A 19,204-nucleotide genomic window follows, 5' to 3' on the forward strand; every position below is an offset into this window, starting at 1 on the left:
CCGTCCTTCTGCGTGCAAGGCAAACACCCTTCTTCCATGCTATCTCTCGGGCCCCAGTACTTATTACTTTTTATCTTCATTTTTGCTATTTATATTTAAATTCAGTTTGCCAAAGCCCAAAGAATCCTGGCCCTGGATATTACTGCTGAAAAATGCTCTCTGAGGAGGATTCTGCTCTGTAAAAAGCTAGTAGTTCAACCTAAAACTAACAGAAAGTCAGAGATGAGGGGATATTTGGGAGTGCCTCAAGTAGAACATACATAACAATGTAGTCAAACATAATTTTTCCAATAAATCTATTCCTTTCAGAGAGTTGGAAGAAATAAAGGAGAACAAAAAGAATCCATTGTGGGTTGTTGGCTGTCACTCAAGAGAAGGAAAAGAGCAGTTTGGTGAAGAAAGGATGGAACAACACAACTGAGCTACGCATGCAAGGCTGACTTGAATACTTGCTGGTAGGGATCCAAGTGTGACTTTTAGACCCAGGCCAAGTTTTAGGAAAATAAATGGCAAGCTGACCTTCCAAAGGAGTGGTGTTATATAAAGTCAGAAAAATATACACTGTGTCTATGAGAAGTCCATCTAAATCAGACTATAGAAGGAAGCTTGGTTGATCTGATTTTTTCACATGATGTTTTTGTCCAGGAATAATATTTCTGAATTCTTATTATGTGGCATGGTCATAGAGAGGGTTATGTGATGAATGAATAGTTTTTGTTCTGTCTGATTCAGCCAACATTCATTAACAGCATAAAGATTAGGATTTTAATTTGATCAGGAAAAAACCTTGAGAAAAAAGTTAGAATTCATTGTGTGGCTTTCTATTGGTTGCAAAGCTCATTTTTTTTGACCCATGCTGCACTTTTCCATGTTTAACATTGCAAACTTCACACATGTATAAAATCATGCAGATGAATTATTTTACCTTTGCCTGCACCTACATCAGGTGGAAGAATACCAGCTTTAATGAAGGGAAACAGAAATAGGAGACTGTATAGTTAGATGTAACACACCCATGAGCATGTAAAGCTATATAAAAACAGTTATTAAAATGCTAAATCATGCAAGAAGAATGAAGTGTGCCATACTAGGTACGTGGGAAAACATCTATTGGTGTCCCCAAACTTACTCAGTAACCAAATCCACAAATTACTTAAGGTTCATGACTCATACTTGTCTACTATGTAAGAAGGCTTAGAATATTTCTACCCAAGTTTTTGATAAAAATGTGAATTTTTTATTTTATGGGATATAATCAAGTAATCTTTAAGAAATCCTACTACTTAGAGACATGCAAAAATGAAGTATCTTTTATATTTTTAATCCCTTTCATTGCATCTCAATTATTTTCCTATGTTAAGTTAAATTTCTTTATTTTAGACATTTATAAAGTTGCTCATAACACAGTTATTTCTGGCATTCTATATTCCAAAACCAATCCTACTATCAGTTTAATGTTTTCTCTAAACTTGTCACCAGTTTCCCAACCTTGCTGAAGCATTACCTTTGGCAGGTACAAATAATTTACCTATCGTATCTAAAATTTTCAAAATAATTTTAAAAAATATAAAATAAAGATGTTAATTACTTCTTTAGCTATGTTAATGAGACTATTTTACTTTGTCTGTACCAGATGGCACACCAAAATACAAAGTTCCATGCTCAAACAACATAAATGAATTCTTTAATAATTGTTTCAATTTTCTTAGTATGTAGTCTAGACAATTATTTTCTGATGATTCAGACTAGACCTATCATGATCCATATTTATTTATGTGTAAATCTGTGCATATGGAGCACTACTGTAGATATTTAAAAAACTAATTTTAAACTTTATATTCAATTTTAAACTTTAAATTTAAAGTGTAACAAATATTGCAATTTCCCACATCACCTCAATTATTCAATATAATTAATATGAATCTAAAAATATATAAAATAGTTATTCTAATAGTAAGTCATTGACATTATATCAGAATGAGAAATTAAAAGTGTTTGTATTTATTAGGTAAGATGGATATTCGACTGTAAGAAGAAATACAAAAGCATAAACTTGAAAAGTTTTTATTTAATAATACTTAGTTATATAGATTTTATACATACCAATCTTACCTTCATCCACAGTTGTTACTGCTTCCTCTGTTATCTGACTTCCTGCTCCTGCTGATGTTTGTGCATAGAAGTAAAACTTATATCGTGTGCTGAAATTTAAATTTTTTAACGTCCAGTGTGTCCTGTTGGCAGGAATTTTTAAATCTACCATAGGGCCTAATTCATGTGTGTTGTTAACTGTTAACAAGAAATAACAAACAGGTTAATTCCCCATTAATTGCTATGAGAATATTATTAAAAATCAGTGTCAACAGATAAAGTAAAGCTTAGATTATATTGATTTTATAATCCTAGCACTCTCTGACATAACTGATAACCTTTTATAATTCCTGTAATATGGTATAACAAAGTGAAAAATATTTTCCATTGGCTTATAATATAGGGGAATTTTATAGTTGAATCACAATAGCATTTCTTATCTCTGTGTTTTTACAGCTGAAGTCATGCATTATTAAATAAGCCCAAATCTTATCTTTAGAGGTCTTGTGCCAAAGGGACATCTTTCTATTGGTTTCTAGTTATAAGTAGCACCTATTGATCTAAAGGTAAGCTTTCCTCAATGCCACACTCAGAGGTCAATATTAACATACAGATGATTTAATTTTCAATGGTATATATATAATTTTTTTAAGGAGTATGGTTTGTAGTTTCTTCTGGATAACCCTCGCAGGTCAATGTACATTTCTACATCTACATAAGAATTAACCAGGTTGTATTTTAAGGTTACATTTGTTTTTTATTTCTTATTCCATTTTTTAAAATCACATTTTCTCTTTCCCTTCTCCCAATAACTTACTTGGCTGAAATTTTAAGGTATATTCAGTTAAAATGCCATTTGGGTGGCTTGGTGGATCCCATTCCAAAGTGAGAGAGTCCAGTGTTGGATTCACAATCTTCAAAGATGATGGAGCACTGGGGACTTGAAATAAGAACAGAGAGATTTTGAACACAGAGATTTTGAATGCTTCAAAAGATTAAAAAGTATTAAAATGATATATTTTACCATGAACCCACATTTCATCAAGGTCTTTGCTTTCTGTAACTTGCTCCCTTTGTTTTTGGGACACTGAGCTTACTCCTGGCTTTGTATTCAGAATTAATCCTAGGAGGTCTTGGGGAATCATATGGGTGTCAGGGATAGGCACGCCACCTATCTGCTATACTATCTCTTCAATCCTGAATTCATTCCCGAGTCAGCTGAAAATGCCTTGATAGAATTTTGTGAAGGGCACTCACTTTGCTTTTTTCATCTCCCTTTCCTATTGAGTCATTAAAACTATCCTCTCAAAATATATAGAATGTCTGTGTTTATAGGAACTAGAGCGAGTATTTTTACAGAGTCAGAATATCTACATGTTTATGATCAGTGTCTTAGTTGAAGCATCAGGCATTTGAGTAGACACAGCTGTGTTCTGGGTGCTTAAGGACATTTTCTTTCCCTATCACACAAGCAATCAGAGCACCCTGTGTGCTGGGGTCTGGGCACGTGCCCAGGCGCAGGGAAGCTCTTAACTCAGGAGTCAATAGATGTTTGGAGTCTCCTGGAAATGGATAAAGGCTCCATTGCTGGCACTGCCCTTGCTTTGGAGATGGCCTGTGGGGAGCCAGGTCCTCGATGGCAGGAGCTGGCAAATGACCAGAGAAATCATGTCTGTTGTGTTTCTTTCATTTCATCTAGGGGTGAATGGTGGCAGCTTCCCTGCATGTTGGTTCCTCCTCAGCTCAATCTACCATATTCCCTACTCCTGGCAATGGCACCATCACTGTAACCCTTGACCCTTTTTATGATGTGTGTTTTTGGTTCACAATTGATGATGCTCAAGTGTTACTACTGGTTCTGCACTCAGGAACTACTCCTGGAAGTGCTGGGGGAACATATGGGAGCCAGGGGTCAAACCTGGGTCAACTGCATGCCAAGGTAAGTGTTTTTACCTGTTGTACTATCACGTTGGCTCACCTATGACATTATCTGGAGACAAGGGTGTTTACCTCAGCTTCTCCCTCTAATCCTTTCTCTGATAATCTGCCTCAGAAGTGGCCAACTTCTAAGGCTGTGTCAAATCTGCCAATAAATGTTAAACCTGTTTCCTCCTTTTTGTCTCTAACACCACAACCATCAGGCTTTTGTCTGCACTCTTGACACTTCTGATATACAGTCCAGTCCTTAATTATCTCTAAGCCAATAAGTGAATTTTTTCTTTGGAGATAAAAAACCCTCTTAAGAATCTGAGGATAGCCACAAAGTCTCCCCCCAAAATATACACAGTTTATACATTATTTTAGGTGGTCTGTAGAGCTCCTGAAATCCATTTTTCTGACCTCTGGAGACTTCAATCTCCATGTTAAGAGCATCTGGCTTGCAAGTTAATATCCTGTCACTCAAGGTGCTTCAGGCTTCTCTTTATTCATCATTACTGGCCACACCACTTTTAGATCCCTGAAGTAATCTGTGTTGTTCATATCTTCAGACATATGCCTTACCTTTCTCATTTGTTTATGCCCCAAACATATTTTCTATAACACCTTTCTCTGACTCATCTAAAGGACTAAAGTGTGACACAGCTCACTAGTGTAAACCTGTGCAGAGCTGTAACTGCTACAGTGAGAATAAGGACAAGCAACTGTGATGAAATTAAAGTGCAGAATCAGGATGACTCTAATGGACTGTTCGAAAGCTGTCAAGATGCTGAGCCCTTCAATCAGAAGAGTTCAGATAGGAATGATTTTACTGAATATAGATCTAAGGAACCCACATAAGCTAGTGATCAAGATCATCTTATAAGGATAAGTCAAAATTCAAATGAGATAAAGCCCGTTTTCATGCCTGGCCAAATCCCTCTTACTACAAGTTCCTTTACCTACTGTGCTCACATGTCCTTATACTTTATCTCCTTCTGCCTTGACTCCCTCTATCAGTGTCTACTGGAACCTCTTGTCCAGGTACCTGAGAAATGGCCATACTTAATTCATAGATCCTTTCCCTTCTCTTCCCAATGAACTCAGTCAAGACCTTCTAACTCAGTGCAATTTTACAATAAATCAGGAAGGCATACTGAGAAAGCCTTAGAAGTAGACTGCCACTTACACAAAGATAATTCTTTTTCATGTATCTTTTCATAGCTACAATTTAGTTCTCATGCTTTTCGAATGAGATAACTGAGGCTGAGAAGTGATATAACTGCACTGCCAATCTCAGTGTGTTCAGGCAGTATGTGTTCTGTGGTTGCTCATAATATATAAGCCAATACACTACAAGTTTTCTTCTGCACAACAAGAAAATCATATTTGTCTTCAGAACATTTGGAGGTCCTTCGGTCATGCAAAGTCCCTCAAGTTGTGCCTTATGTTCCTAAGATCCCAAAACTATGTCCACCACATACCTCCTTCTGGGGTGTTAAAGACTTGGTCAGGGCTGGCTGGGCCTTCCCCTTTTCCATTGACCACTCTGACATTCAGAGTGTAGTGGCTAAAGGGCTCTAGACCAGGCAACATGCCATGAGTTTTGCTGCCCTGGAAAGTCAGAATTTTTTTCTCAATGTGGCGCCTGTTTCTTTTAGGTAAATTCTGTTCCTTCCAGTAGTAAATCTGAAACAGCAAGAACAGAAGTTAGGGGAATACAGGAAAGAAAAAAAAAGTCCTTAGGCTCAAAAAATTCAAGTGTTATTGCTTATATTCCCAGAATGTTCCCTTGGCACACTTCAAAGGATTATTACTGGCAAAACTGATGGCTATTGATCCTAAAGCAAGAGAGTAGAAAAACGCAGATAGACTGAAATTAAATTATGGAAAGTGGTGATTTCAACAATACAACTTCTTTGAAAGTACAAGAAAGGCCTCAAATAACATGTTTGTTCAACATCTTTATATTATGACATTGATCTAAAAAAAAATTCCAGTTGATGAATGAAATGAAGTTATTCAAAGATCTGTTTTGGTGAAATATTTCACTTAAAGTCACAGTTTCCAAAAACTTATCATTGACATTAAGTAATCATTGTAGACATAAAAATAACTGAGACATCATGAAACTCATATAATTTTCTCCAGGACATCAAGAAGAAAATAGAAGGGCTTAAGTCTCTTGAACTGTAATTATCCTAAAAATAAAAATTTTCCCCCAATATATCCATACCTTCCCAAAGTTAATACAATTTCATATATCATGTATTAGTTAATCTAATCTAAACCCTACAGGACTTGCCTACCACCCAGGACTATTAAGGGACATAATAGATTTTTGACTCCAGGCTTAGGAGTTTTGAGTCAAATTGCTTGTATTCTATAATGTACTTATTTTTTGTACTACATTGTAGGCACAGATTTTGGAGAGGTGGTATAGAAAAAGATAATTTTGTTTACAATCTGGGTTTAACATGGGACAGAGATGGAAGGTTGAGGTTCAGGGACCTGAGACAATGGAGGAGGGAAGCAGACACTCTGTTGGAAGGTATGGGGTTGGAATGTTGGTTGTGTGAAATCTTATTATGAATAGTATTGTCAATTATGATGCCTCAAATAAACTTAGAAAATTGGGGCCTGAGAGATAGCACAAAAGTAAGGCTGTGTAAGGGTTAGCCTTGCATGTGGCTAACCCTGGACGGACCCAGTTCAATTCCTGGCATCCCATATGGCCTCCTGAGCTTGCTGGGAGTGATTTCTGAGCACAGATCAAGGAGTAATTCCTAAGCATTACCGGCCAAAAACCAATAAATTAATAAATAAATAAACTGCTTTAAAAAATCTTAGAAAATTAAAATAATTGGGGCCACAGGGTGCTTGCCTTGTATGCAGCCAACCCAGGTTCAATCCCCAGAATCCCAATTGGCCCCCTGAGCCTGCCAAAAGTTATTTCAGAGTGGACAGCCAGAACCCCTGACTGCCATTGGGTATGGTTCCAAACTCAAAATAAATAAGTAAAAGAAAAAAAGAAATGAAAAAACAAAAGACAATTAAAATAAAAAAATATTATAAACTTAATTTATTGACTTCTTTTAAAAGTCATACGAGGAATTTAAAAAGAAATTTTCAGAAGTCAGAATATATATACATAATCTGACAAAGATGAAGAAGAAATTCTACATGATGCAGTGCAGAAACATGATCCCTAGGGATCAGGGTTAACTAAAACAAAGAGTGACTTAATTTTAGATATAAGAATAAATTTAAAAAAAATCTCCATTGCTATTTTTGTGCTGAGAACAAAAAACATTCAGGACCCAGTTGGGACTATGTGATCCTGAAGTATAGTGTAAATTATTTTTTCAAATGTCTAAATCAGTTTTAGACAATTAGACAGTTTTAGAATAACTCTGTATGCTCAATACACGTGGTCAGTATTGGTTTAAAACACAGGGCAGCGGAAGCTTCAGCAGGCAACACAGGGATGGCATGGCTCCATGCTGTAGGCTTTTTGGTCAAGCTTAGGGTAAGATGTGGCCTCCGACTGCCCCCCACAGCCTTCTCTCTTCTTCCTCCAGGACCCTGGGCTGCCTGCCCGGAGTGCCAGCAAGGTGGGACCTGGCGAGCATTGTAAAGGGGACGGACCCCAGGCCTCCCCCATCCTGCACAGGGGTGGGGACTGGTGAACTTCTGCTTCCAGCATAATTAAGGATTCAAACTCCTCTCTGGGAGCCGGAAGCTTCAGCAGGCAACATGGGTGACATGACTCCATGCTATAGACTTTTTGGCCAAGTTTAGGGGAAGATGTGGCCTCTGGCTGCCCCCCACAGCCTTCTCTCTCCTTTCTCCCAGACTCCAGGGTTACCCTGGGCTGCCTGCCTGTGGTACCAGCAAGGTGGGTCCCGACGAGCATTTTAAAGGGGACCCCAGGCCTCCCCCACCCCCCACCCTGTACCAGCAGCCTGTATTGGGGGAGGGGACTGGTAAACTGCCCTTCCCACTAATCCCTATTCTCAAACCATGTGAGGCAATAGCCCCCGCGTGTAAAATTTATATAGATTTATTGGATATCATATAGTTTAATCCACTTTGTATTAAATAGTTAACATATAGTTAAATAGAATATCATTGGTGTTCATCTATGTTTACAATATATAGAATGTCTATGTTGTATTATTCCCATCCCCCATTGGCTCACCACCTATAGGATCATTTCTAGTTCATTACTCTCACTCCCACTGTCTATTACCTCACATGTAACCATTTTTACCCTCAGGTCTTCACTCCTTATGAAGCAGATTGATATTCTCTCTCAAGCTAACTGCCAGCCATCTCCCAAAATGAAAAAAATATACTCTCAGCCTGAGAAGAAACCAAAACTCTGTTCCTATCAATTTTATTATCAACGAACTCCTATCCTCCAATTCCCTTCATTGGATACCTGTGCTTGCTACCATAATCACTTTCCGAGATGCCCACTCAAAGACATTTCCTGTTACAGGAGTGCTGGTAGTTGTTTATAGACTCCAGATGGCCAAATTACAGACCAAAGTGGTGTTCCGGAAACAACACTCTCACCCCCCCCCCAACTATTTCTAAAACCTAAAAGGGTCATGTGTGTATCTTAGATGTATTCCCTTAGCATCTATAACTCTTTTTGAGTATTCTCTTATATAGTGACAATTTTGCCCACTGTTTTTTTTTTGTTTGTTTGTTTGTTTGCTTTTTCCCCTTTGAGACCTTCCAATAAGCAATGCTGGTAGAAGGGTATCTCTGTAAAGAATTTATGTTAGAACCAAATTACGGGGAATGTTGGACTTGCTCCCTCGGCCCCCAGAAGCACTAACAATACCTTGTGGCATTGTTTCTCTTTTGCATAGACACATTAAAATAGGAAAATATTACATATGCAAACAAGTTCCTATCTAATAGAGATGGGAACACAAATTTTGTAATGTAGTTAGGCCTTATACCCTGAACATTGGCATAATGATTTGGCTTAGATCTCAGAAGAATGGGCATTGCCCATACACCCCTGAACAATGAGTACCATCTATGGAAACAACCATAATTGTCTATACCATTAACAGGACGCAACCTTTACCAGACCCTACCACTGCTCTGCTCTGGCATTGACTTACTCCAAAGACTGCTCTCAACACCCAGATGACTTAGCAACAACCTACTTGCAGGGCAGGTCTCTCCACATCTAATGGTGAGGTGAAACTAGAGGATGCTCCATATCAGCCTGACTTCAATGAAGGAAATGCACAGAATCCATAATCTTTAAATACAGGAACCTGACACCAACAACAGCTAAAGTGCAAAAAAGTTTCACCGGGACCATGGAGAATGACTCAGAGGTTGGACAGACTGGTATGCCTGGAGCCCAGAGTTGGTCTTATGCCAATAAACTTCTGGGGTGAGGCCTTCTTATAATCAGAACAAGGATTCCTCCCCCCATTTTCCCCATATTTTTCTGGGCCTATGCAAAAAATGCCGATTGCCACTTTCATATCTTTACTACTGTATTTTTTTTAACACTTATCCTTTAAGAAAGAAAAAAAACAGCTTACTGAACTTAAAAAAAATAACTGTAGTAGAATTCCTGTCTCGAATACAGGCAGGGGATGGGAAGGAGGGAGGGGGAACATTGGGGGTGGGAATGTTGCATTGGTGAAGGGGGGTGTTCTGTTTGTGACTAAAACCCAACTATAATCATGTTTGTGAATTTCTTTTAAATAAAAAATTAAAATAAAATAAAATGAATTAAATTAAATTAAACAAAAATACCACAGTTCTTACAAATTGTAAAAAAAAATAAATAAAACACAGGGCAGTTAGTTTTATTCTAGTATAAAACATTTGTTTGTAGTATCTTTACTCATATTAACTGTTTTATTGGTAGACTATTAGTTCATCTAGGGAGAAGGAAGAGAAATAATTTGTAAGTAAAATGAACTTATGCACAGAATTGACACAGAAGAAAAATAAACATGATGTAATGCAAAACAAACAAGCACACATTCTTATTTGGGATGCAGTGAGATATGGTCTCATTGCCTATGTATGAGTGTTCTGTCTGAAGGGATAAAATTGGCAGAGAAGAAAGATCAAGATATTCTTTGGTCAAGGGTATGCCAGATGAAACTGACATCTGGAAGCCTGTTATTAAGGAAAGTCCATGTGAGATCTCCCTTTACTTGCCTTATAGCCTTGCAGATGTCCTCGAATACTTTTCAGTGGTACTGGATCCCAGTGCACCTCAGCTAAGGTACTGTTCACCACATTCACCTGCACGTTTCCAGGGGCCACCATTGGGACTAGAAAAAGACAGGAAGGGAGTAGAAGTATCAATATTATTTTGAAATTCATGCAAAATATCATATGTCTAAAAGTCAGCCCCTGCCCTATGCGATAGCCTGAGAATAGATATTTTGTATAGATTTTTTTTGCTATTTTATTTATTTTATTTTTTTATTTTTTTTATTTTTTGGTTTTTGGGCCACACCCGGCGTTGCTCAGGGGTTACTCCTGGATGTCTGCTCAGAAATAGCTCCTGGCAGGCACGGGGGACCATATGGGACACGGGATTTGAACCAACCACCTTTGGTCCTGGATCAGCTGCTTGCAAGGCAAACACCGCTGTGCTATCTCTCCGGGCCCCCTTTTTTGTGTTATTTTAAACTTTAGAATAAAATCTTTTCTTTGGGGGTGCATCTGGTGGTGCTAAAAGCTTACTCTTGGCTCTGCTCTAAGGGATTTGCATCTGTACTCCTGGTGGAGCTCAAGGTATCATATTGGACATCAGAGATTGAACCCAGGTAAGGCACCTGGAAAGTCAATACCCTATTCACTCTACTATAGCTCAGACCCCATAATCCCCACAATCTTTTCTATTTTAAGTAATAACTTATAACACTCTAAACTTATTACTTACATTGCAGGCTATATTCAGAAAAAAAAGTTTTTGTTTTCTTTGGTTTTTGGGCTTCATCCAGTGGTGCTCAGGGGTTACTCTGGCTTTGCACTCAGAAATCACTCCTGACAGGCATGGGGGACCATATGGAATGCCAGGATTTGAACAACCATCAGTCCTGGGTTGGCTACATGCAAGGCAAATGCCCTACCACTGTGCTATCTCTTTGGCCCCTAAATTCAGAAATATTGAGCAAAATAATTTCTGCCTCCCTCTCTTCTTCTCAAGCTCAACACTTCTGGAAAAGGTTTTGCCTTCAATTTACAAGTCTGTTCTGCTGAAGAAAAGAATAAACAAAACCATATCAGACACTCACGGTCTTCTCCAGAATGTCCCATGACTACAGCTGGCTCTGGAGCAAACCCAGCATCATTCAGGGCCTGGACTTTGATCAGGTATGGAACAAAGGTTGGTGTGCCCGAGACTATGTATTTGGACACATTTGCCACCACTATGAATGTCCAGTCATCATCACCATCTTTCTGGCGCCAGCTAACTTTGTATTGAAGACCTGGGCCATTAGATTCAAAACCATTCAAGGGCTGAAAGAGAAAAAAGCCAAATAATCAAAGTTTGTAAAACAAGTCAACTATGTAACCTTTCACAGAAACAGCAAGCTCAACTCCCTGACTTAAAGTGAACAGGAAAATTAGTAATTAAAAACTATTAACAAAGTACCAGGATCAAACAGCTGTATGAACACTGAGTATAAATAAAAAACAATCAGACTTAAACACCAAACCCAAAGTCAATGACAACAGAATCGATACCCAATCTACAACAAGCTATACACAGAGGGGACCAATTACACTAGCAGTTCTAGGGGAGAAAGGAGGGAGATATGGGATGCATGCTGGGAATAGGGGGGGAGGGAGGACAAAACTGGTGGTGGGATTGGTCCTGATTCATTGTCATTATGTACCTTAAATATTACTTTGAAAGATTCATAATTCACTTTGGTCACAATAAGTTATAAAAATATGTATATATTAAAAAGTATTAACGAAACAATGTTCTTAGGGCCAGAGCGATAGGACAGTGGTAGGGCATTTGCCTTGCATGCGGACAAACCAGGACAGATGTCCGATCTCCGGTGTCCCATATAGTCTCCCCAGCCAGGAGGGATTTCTGAGCACATAGCCAGAGTAACACTTTAGCATCACTGGGTGTAGCCCAAACCCCCTCCACTCAAATGAAAATAAGAAAATAAAGACAATGTTCTCCAGGAATCTTTTAGTACTTTTCATTTTGATGAGATTCAAAAGTTGCTTGAGTTAAATACTTTAAAGCAGTGCTTTTCAATCAATTTATACTCATGGATTGATGCACATAAGAGTAAAATTTCATAGACTGCTTAGGCAAAGATAAAAACCATCATTTAGAGTAAGAATTTTTTTTTGCGGGGGCACACCTGGCAGTGCTCAGGGGTTACTCCTGACTATCTGCTCAGAAATAGCTCCTGGCAGGCACGTGGGACCATATAGGACATCGGGATTCGAACCAACCACCTTAGGTCCTGGGTCGGCTGCTTGCAAGGCAAACGCCGCTGTGCTATCTCTCCGGCCCCGAGTAAGAATATTTATAGTCAATATTTTTATATGTCAATATTTATAATAATACTGCTAGTGATTTAAGTGTTAAGGACAAATACTTTTTCCTGGAACTGGCAGGAAATCACTGTGACATTTCTGGCATGGGCTCAAGAACTAACTGTTGAAAAACCACTGCTTTGAAGGGTAAATTTTATCTTGAAGAAAATAACACAGAAGCTTCTCCAACTTTTATTTTCACAACCAAAGGTAGTTGGTGTTTAAAACATGTAAATAATACAGCTTTCTTTATTCCTTTTTGTATGTGACACTGTTAAATCATTCTCTATTTTACTTGTTGACTGAATCTAATATACTGCTTAATTTTACTAAAGGTTAATTTGTCATTTGATCTTATTTCTACATGGATGTGTATTTAAGAATATACAAAAGTGGGGCCGGAGAGATAGCATGGAGGTAAGACGTTTGCCTTTCATGCAGGAGGTCATCAGTTCGAATCCCGGCGCCCCATATGGTCCTCTGTGCCTGCCAGGAGCAATTTCTGAGCGTGGAGCCAGAAATAACCCCTGAGCACTGCCGGGTGTGACCCAAAAACCACAAAAAAAATAAAAAGAATATACAAAAGTAATGCAAATATACACATTTATGTATGCATATATATAAATGAAATTCAAAGTTACATAAGTAAAACATACATTAATTTTCTAAATCCAGGAAATAAAGATATGTCAAGGAAGAAACATAAAGTACATAAATTGGCAGCACAAACCACCAAAATGGTTCTCTGCAATGATGACTCGAGACAGCAGACAGCTATGTCTTTTATACTCTGAACTATTCTAGATGCCTTATATTATATTAATTCCTTCAGTTTGGAAGATTGTTTCTACCCTGATTCCCAGTACACAACTACATAGTTGAGATGTTGCCCAACTGGCTTAGCATCCCAGGATTAGTAAGTGGCAATCCTAGGACCCATTCATGGTGCCTTCAAATATTAAACTTTAACTGCTGCACAATATTGACTCTAAAGTGAATGGAAAAATAATCTCCCAAATGTGCCAAATGGGGTTCTAAAGACAGATATTATATTTTTTTAAAAAATCACCTCTTAGACACCAACCGTCCAGACTTGAACCCTGGATCACAGACATAGAAACGACTCTACTTCTTCACAATAGCCACAGGAAACAAATCCCAAACGGGACATCCTTAATAGTGCTCAGACATCAACAAGTGCCAGCCCTAATATGATACCCTGACAACGAGGAAAATGGGAACAACTTGACCTAAGAGCAAGTTATCCTACCTCACCAGCTAATGATAAGACAAAATCAGAAGACTTGTCACCCTTTGGTCTATCCAAATGCCAAGATCGCGATTTACAGATGACTGGCTGACAGAACCATGGCCAGACTGTATGTATCCTGGGACCAATAAAGAAGCCCAATCTAGGGTGTGAGCTACGACCTGCATAACAACTATGATCACTAGTTCCAGAGGTCTGTCTGAGACTATTGCAAGGGAAGGGGACTTCTGGAAACATAACGAAAGAGGCTATCCCAGGCCCCTTCGTAGGATCAGCGCAAAGACCAGGATCGCCAACCACAGAAGATGGATTAAAACGACACTGAGGGAACAGAACTTCTAGAACCACAAAGGAAGACATAATTGTAAGTTCAACTCCTTGACTCGTGCAGATACCGAGACCTCTAGATACAGAGGTCTGATTTTATCACCCAGGACGGAGCAGAAGTTTTCCATACACTACAAAAGCACCAAGGGGAGACTAAATGAATAGTTAATCCCATGACAATATACTTCAAGGGTGGAGAAACCCTGTATCTCTTAGGCAAAGGAAATTCCTTTTTGAATGACTCCAATATTTACTGTGCCAGGGCAGGAGGGAAAAAAAAAAAGCACAAAACAATTTTTTATTATTACTTACTTACCTATTTTTTGGTTGATTTCATTGTTGTGGTTTGGCTATTGAAGTGGATGTCTCCATTTATATTTATTTATTTATTTATTTATTTATTTATTTTCTTCTTTTCTTTTCTTATGTGCTCTGCCACATTTTTTTTATCTCAATACCATGGCTTTTATATGGTGTTTACCCTTTTTTTTTTTTTGGAATGCTCACTGGATATTTTATTTGATAGTTCTTTATGTACTGTTGTGGTGTTTCACCTTCTTTTTCCCCTTTGTCTCTCAAACCAAGGATGAAAGCCTCTAGAAGGACTCCATCCACTTCCGGAGTATTTGATCCTTTTTTTCTTTTTCTTTTCTCCAGGTTATTACTTTTCTCTTCTTCAAACAAAACCACATAACTTGAACTATCTAGTCCCACCTCCCAATTTGGGGGGGGGATTAGGGAGGTACCAAGACCAAACAGGTGTAAGACCACTAAGTAGTAAGCTAGGCACAGAGGGGACCACATATTCTAGCAGCCCCGGGGGTGAGGGAAGAGGATATGGGAAGTAGGACGGGAACGGAGGTGGAGGGAGGACAATTCGGTGATGGGAATTCCCCTGATTTTATGTTAATATGTACCTAAAATATTATTGTCAATGATATGTAAGCCACTATGATTAAAATAAAAATTATATTAAAAAATCAACTCTCCACACACACTCCTACACTAATGTATATCAAGAAAAGCTTAAGGGCTTCACACATAGCTCACCTTCCATGTAATCACCAAATTATCAGGTTCTGATCCTATTCCTTCCACAGCGGTGGGGTTTGTATCCGGTTCTAGAAAGTTAAGCAATCATATGTATATAAGTGTTGGTCTTTTCAAACAGTGGGAAATGTTCTCACTTTCTTTCATACTTTAGCAATTCTGTATTACCTGCAGGTTTAGTTAGATATTGCTCAGATGTCTCACTAGGCAAGCTCTTTCCAAAGCTATTCACGGCCATCACTCTGAAGGAGTAGTTTACATATGGCGACAATGTCAGCTGGGCTGTAGTTTCTGCTCCAGAAACTTTAGTTTGGTGGTGCCAGACTCCTGCATCATGCATTGTATCTTCATATTCAATAATAAATTCTGGCCACAACAAAAAACACACAACAAACCCAAGATGTTAAATTTAGTCACCCAAATGGATGATTCCTGGAAAAACTCACAGGATAATCTTGATAAGATTACCCAAAGAGGAATTGTGTCACTTAAAAAGAAATTTCCATTTAAATATTTTCATTTCAGAGTTCTATCACCACCCACAATACTTAAGCACACTCAGTTCTTGCTAACATGTATTCTTTCTTTAGCAGGCTATTTTGTTACTTACAGCTGTTTTTCACAGCTCTATACATCCCTAAGGAAGTAGATAAGAACAGATGGTCAAGTTTTTTTTCATAAATTAAGTGCAGCAGCGAGACACTATTTTCTACTGAATAGATTTGCAATGGAAAATTTAATGCACTTTGTTGACTATGATACAAGGGATTAAGTAGCCTCAAATTTGAGGGAGAAGAAAAATAGTACAAATTCTATAGACACCAATTTAGAATATCTAACATATTTAATTTAGATACCCTTTGATTGAGAAATTGTACTGATAGCAATTTATCTTGAATAAATGTGCTTGTGCATCTGCTGAAAGATGCATGAAAAATAATCCATAATGCGGAATCTTTGCAATTGAAACAACATAATTGCAAACAATCTAAAGGTTCATCAACAGAACACTGACTAAATCAATGAGAATGTAGCCACACAAAGGAATACTGTGTAGCTTAAAAAAATATGAATGGGGGGCCGGGCGGTGGCGCTAAAGGTAAGGTGCCTGCCTTGCCTGCGCTAACCTTGGAGGGACCGCGGTTCGATCCCCCGGTGTCCCATATGGTCCCCCAAGCCAGGAGCAACTTCTGAGCACATAGCCAGGAGTAACCCCTGAGCGTTACTGGGTGTGGCCCAAAAACCAAAAAAAAAAAAAAAAATGAATGGGATGCTTCCTATGAATTGAGAGGGAATTATTTCTAAAATATACTGTCAAATGAACCAAAATACTTTGTTAAGATAAGTATTACATGTGGTAAAATTAATAGAGCGGGGGAGGGGGGGCGGAGCAATAGTACAGCAGTAAGGCATTTGCTTTGCAAGCAGCCAACCCAGGACCAAAGGTGGTTTGCATCCCGGCATCCCATATGGTCGTCCCCCACTACCGAGCCTGCCAGGAGTGGAAGTGACCTCTGAGCACTGCTGGGTGTGACCCAAAAACAACAACAAAATATATTAATAGAGTGATATATTTGTTCTGAGTGCAGAGCCAGGAGTGACCTCTAAACACTGCTGGGTGTGACCCAAAAACAATAACAACAAAAAATTAATAGAGTGATATACTTGAATTACATGTATCTCTTACAGTTTATCCAGTGAAAATACTGGTATTTCTAGAGTAACTGAGTGCAGAAATGGAAGATAAACTTTCCATGCGTATTCTCCTGCCTCTGCTAAAACATTTTTTCTGCACATATTCTCTTGCAAAAGTAGGCTTTTATATAGTCATCAATTACCTGCCTGCATGTGCTATATATATATATATATATATATATATATATATATATATATATATATATATATATCAAGATATGAGTTACAGACAAAAAATAACCTAGAATATGCTTTGGTGTTCCAAAAACGAAGTAAAATTCTCCTTTCATTCTACATTAGTTACTGGTGACACACAATCTCACAAATGAATGGACCTTACATTTTTGTTACCTCCTCTCTCCTCCTAACTGCTTACACTATTAATTAATGGGTTACTCAACAATTTTACTTGCTTTTTTGGGGGGGTGCGTTTGGTCACACCTGGCAGTGCTCAGGGGTTACTCCTGGCTCTACGCTCAGAAATCGCTCCTGGCAGGCTCAGGGGACCATATGAGATGCCAGGATTCGAACCACCAACCTTCTGCATGCGAGGCAAACGCCTTACCTCCATGTTATCTCTCCGGCCTCTTTACTTGCTTTTCTACTATAGGACTGACTACAATATGGATAGGACCAAGATTAATACAAATCCTCTTCCCCAGCTGATATTAACAACCCAGAGCAAATCCTGCAGTTCTTCATGGCTCCTATCTTTCAAATTATCAATGATTCTATAGGCTTTATCTTAAAATATATTCAAAATCTGATAATTTCTCAGGACTTTCATCTTTTTCAGCCTATTATAACTCATCATAATCTCTTGTGTAAATTCTCATAACCTCCTAACTTAAAAAATTCTCAAACAGAGAGATAGCCCAGCTGGTAGGACGTTTGCCTTGCATTCAGCCAGCCCAGGATGGATGGTGGTTCAAATCCTGGCATCCCATATGGTCCCCCGAGCCTGCCAGAAGCTATTTCTGAGTGCAGAGCCAGGAGTAACCCCTGAGCCACACTGAGTGTGACTTAAAACAAACAAACAAAAAACAAATTCTCAAACTTTCTCATTTCAGGATATAGTTTCTTGGTGTTTACTTTTTTATTATGGTTCACTTAGATAAAAAGAATATATCTAACCATTTAGATGAGTTAGAGTCACACATATGAATACTTATTAATATGAATTTTTAGTAGTCAATAACTAAAGAAAAATTGGGCACTGTATAATCTAACAAACCTTATAAACAGATTAGCTGCTACCTACCCATCTCCTGTTTCTGCTGATTCTGATCTGGTCTTGCTTTTTACAATAAAAATCACCCCCTTTTTTGTGCCACATCTGGTAGTTTTCAGGGATTATCTCTAGCTCTGTGCTCAGGGTTCACTCTTATTGTTTGTTTGTATGTGTGTGTGTGTGTGTGTGTGTGTGTGTGTGTGAGTGATTTTGGGTCACAAGTGGCAGTGTTCAGGAGTTATTCCTGGCTCTGTGCTCAGAAATTACTCCTGGTAAGCTTAGAGAATTATATGGGAAGCCAGAGATAAAACGTAGGTTGGCCATGTGTAAGGAAAATGCCCTAACCCCTGTGCTATCTATCACTCTTGCTCCATGAGGGATCATTCTTGACAGTGTTGAGAAAACCTATGAAGTATCAGAGATCCAACTGTTCAACTGTCTCTCTGTCCCCTTTCAAAAGTCTTTGTAGAGAGGATGTTATCATAATATGATGGAGCATACTATGTTAAGCTTTAAATTTTCTAAGGCTAATGTCTCATGTGATGTCTGACATACTTCCATATGTTTTTAAAATATCAACTTTTTAAAACAAAAAAATCTTTAAAAATAGCCTGAGACACTCCAGTGAGTAAGTTTGATAACCATATCATACCTGGCCTCCCTGATTCTCTTTAGTTCTTCTAGAGATCATTGTCAACAGAATAAGAGATTCATTCATTTATCCTCTTCTTACGTTCCTCCTGTGATTTCTCAACCTTTAGAGTGGCCTACAGGACCCTCCCAGCTCACAATCTGCCATACCCACCAACTCTTTATCTCTTCCCCCCCCCTTTTTTATATTTTTTTATAATTTTTTTTTATTTTTGGGTCACACCCAGCAGCACTCAGGGGTTACTCCTGGCTATGCTTAGAAATTGCTCCTGGCAGGATCAGGAGACCATAAGGGATGCCAAGATTGAACCACCATCCTTCTGCATGCAAGGCAAATGCCTTACCTCCATGCTATCTCTCCGGCCCTTTTTTAAAAAATAATTTTTATTGAGACCAATGTG

At 38.4% G+C, this 19,204-nt stretch overlaps 1 protein-coding gene across 24 annotated transcripts in view; it reads right to left on the reverse strand.

Annotated features, from left to right (window-relative positions):
- Window positions 1–19,204, reverse strand: part of NRCAM (neuronal cell adhesion molecule) — a 303,075-nt gene that overhangs the window by 28,562 nt on the left and 255,309 nt on the right. For 7 of the 24 annotated variants that reach the window (XM_049782984.1, XM_049782955.1, XM_049782992.1 and 4 more), the window contains 8 exons: window positions 15,395–15,592; window positions 15,227–15,297; window positions 11,307–11,532; window positions 10,219–10,334; window positions 5,493–5,697; window positions 2,909–3,031; window positions 2,104–2,289; window positions 926–961 (listed from right to left, as the gene is read on the reverse strand). In XM_049782984.1, the coding sequence (XP_049638941.1) occupies window positions 926–961; window positions 2,104–2,289; window positions 2,909–3,031; window positions 5,493–5,697; window positions 10,219–10,334; window positions 11,307–11,532; window positions 15,227–15,297; window positions 15,395–15,592 (1,161 nt within the window). The remainder of the gene's footprint in view (window positions 1–925; window positions 962–2,103; window positions 2,290–2,908; window positions 3,032–5,492; window positions 5,698–10,218; window positions 10,335–11,306; window positions 11,533–15,226; window positions 15,298–15,394; window positions 15,593–19,204) is intronic. The other 17 variants (XM_049783088.1, XM_049783054.1, XM_049783064.1 and 14 more) reach the window with 3 other exon arrangements.

The sequence above is a fragment of the Suncus etruscus genome, chromosome 1, assembly GCF_024139225.1.
Source record: "Suncus etruscus isolate mSunEtr1 chromosome 1, mSunEtr1.pri.cur, whole genome shotgun sequence".
Taxonomy (NCBI): domain Eukaryota; kingdom Metazoa; phylum Chordata; class Mammalia; order Eulipotyphla; family Soricidae; genus Suncus; species Suncus etruscus.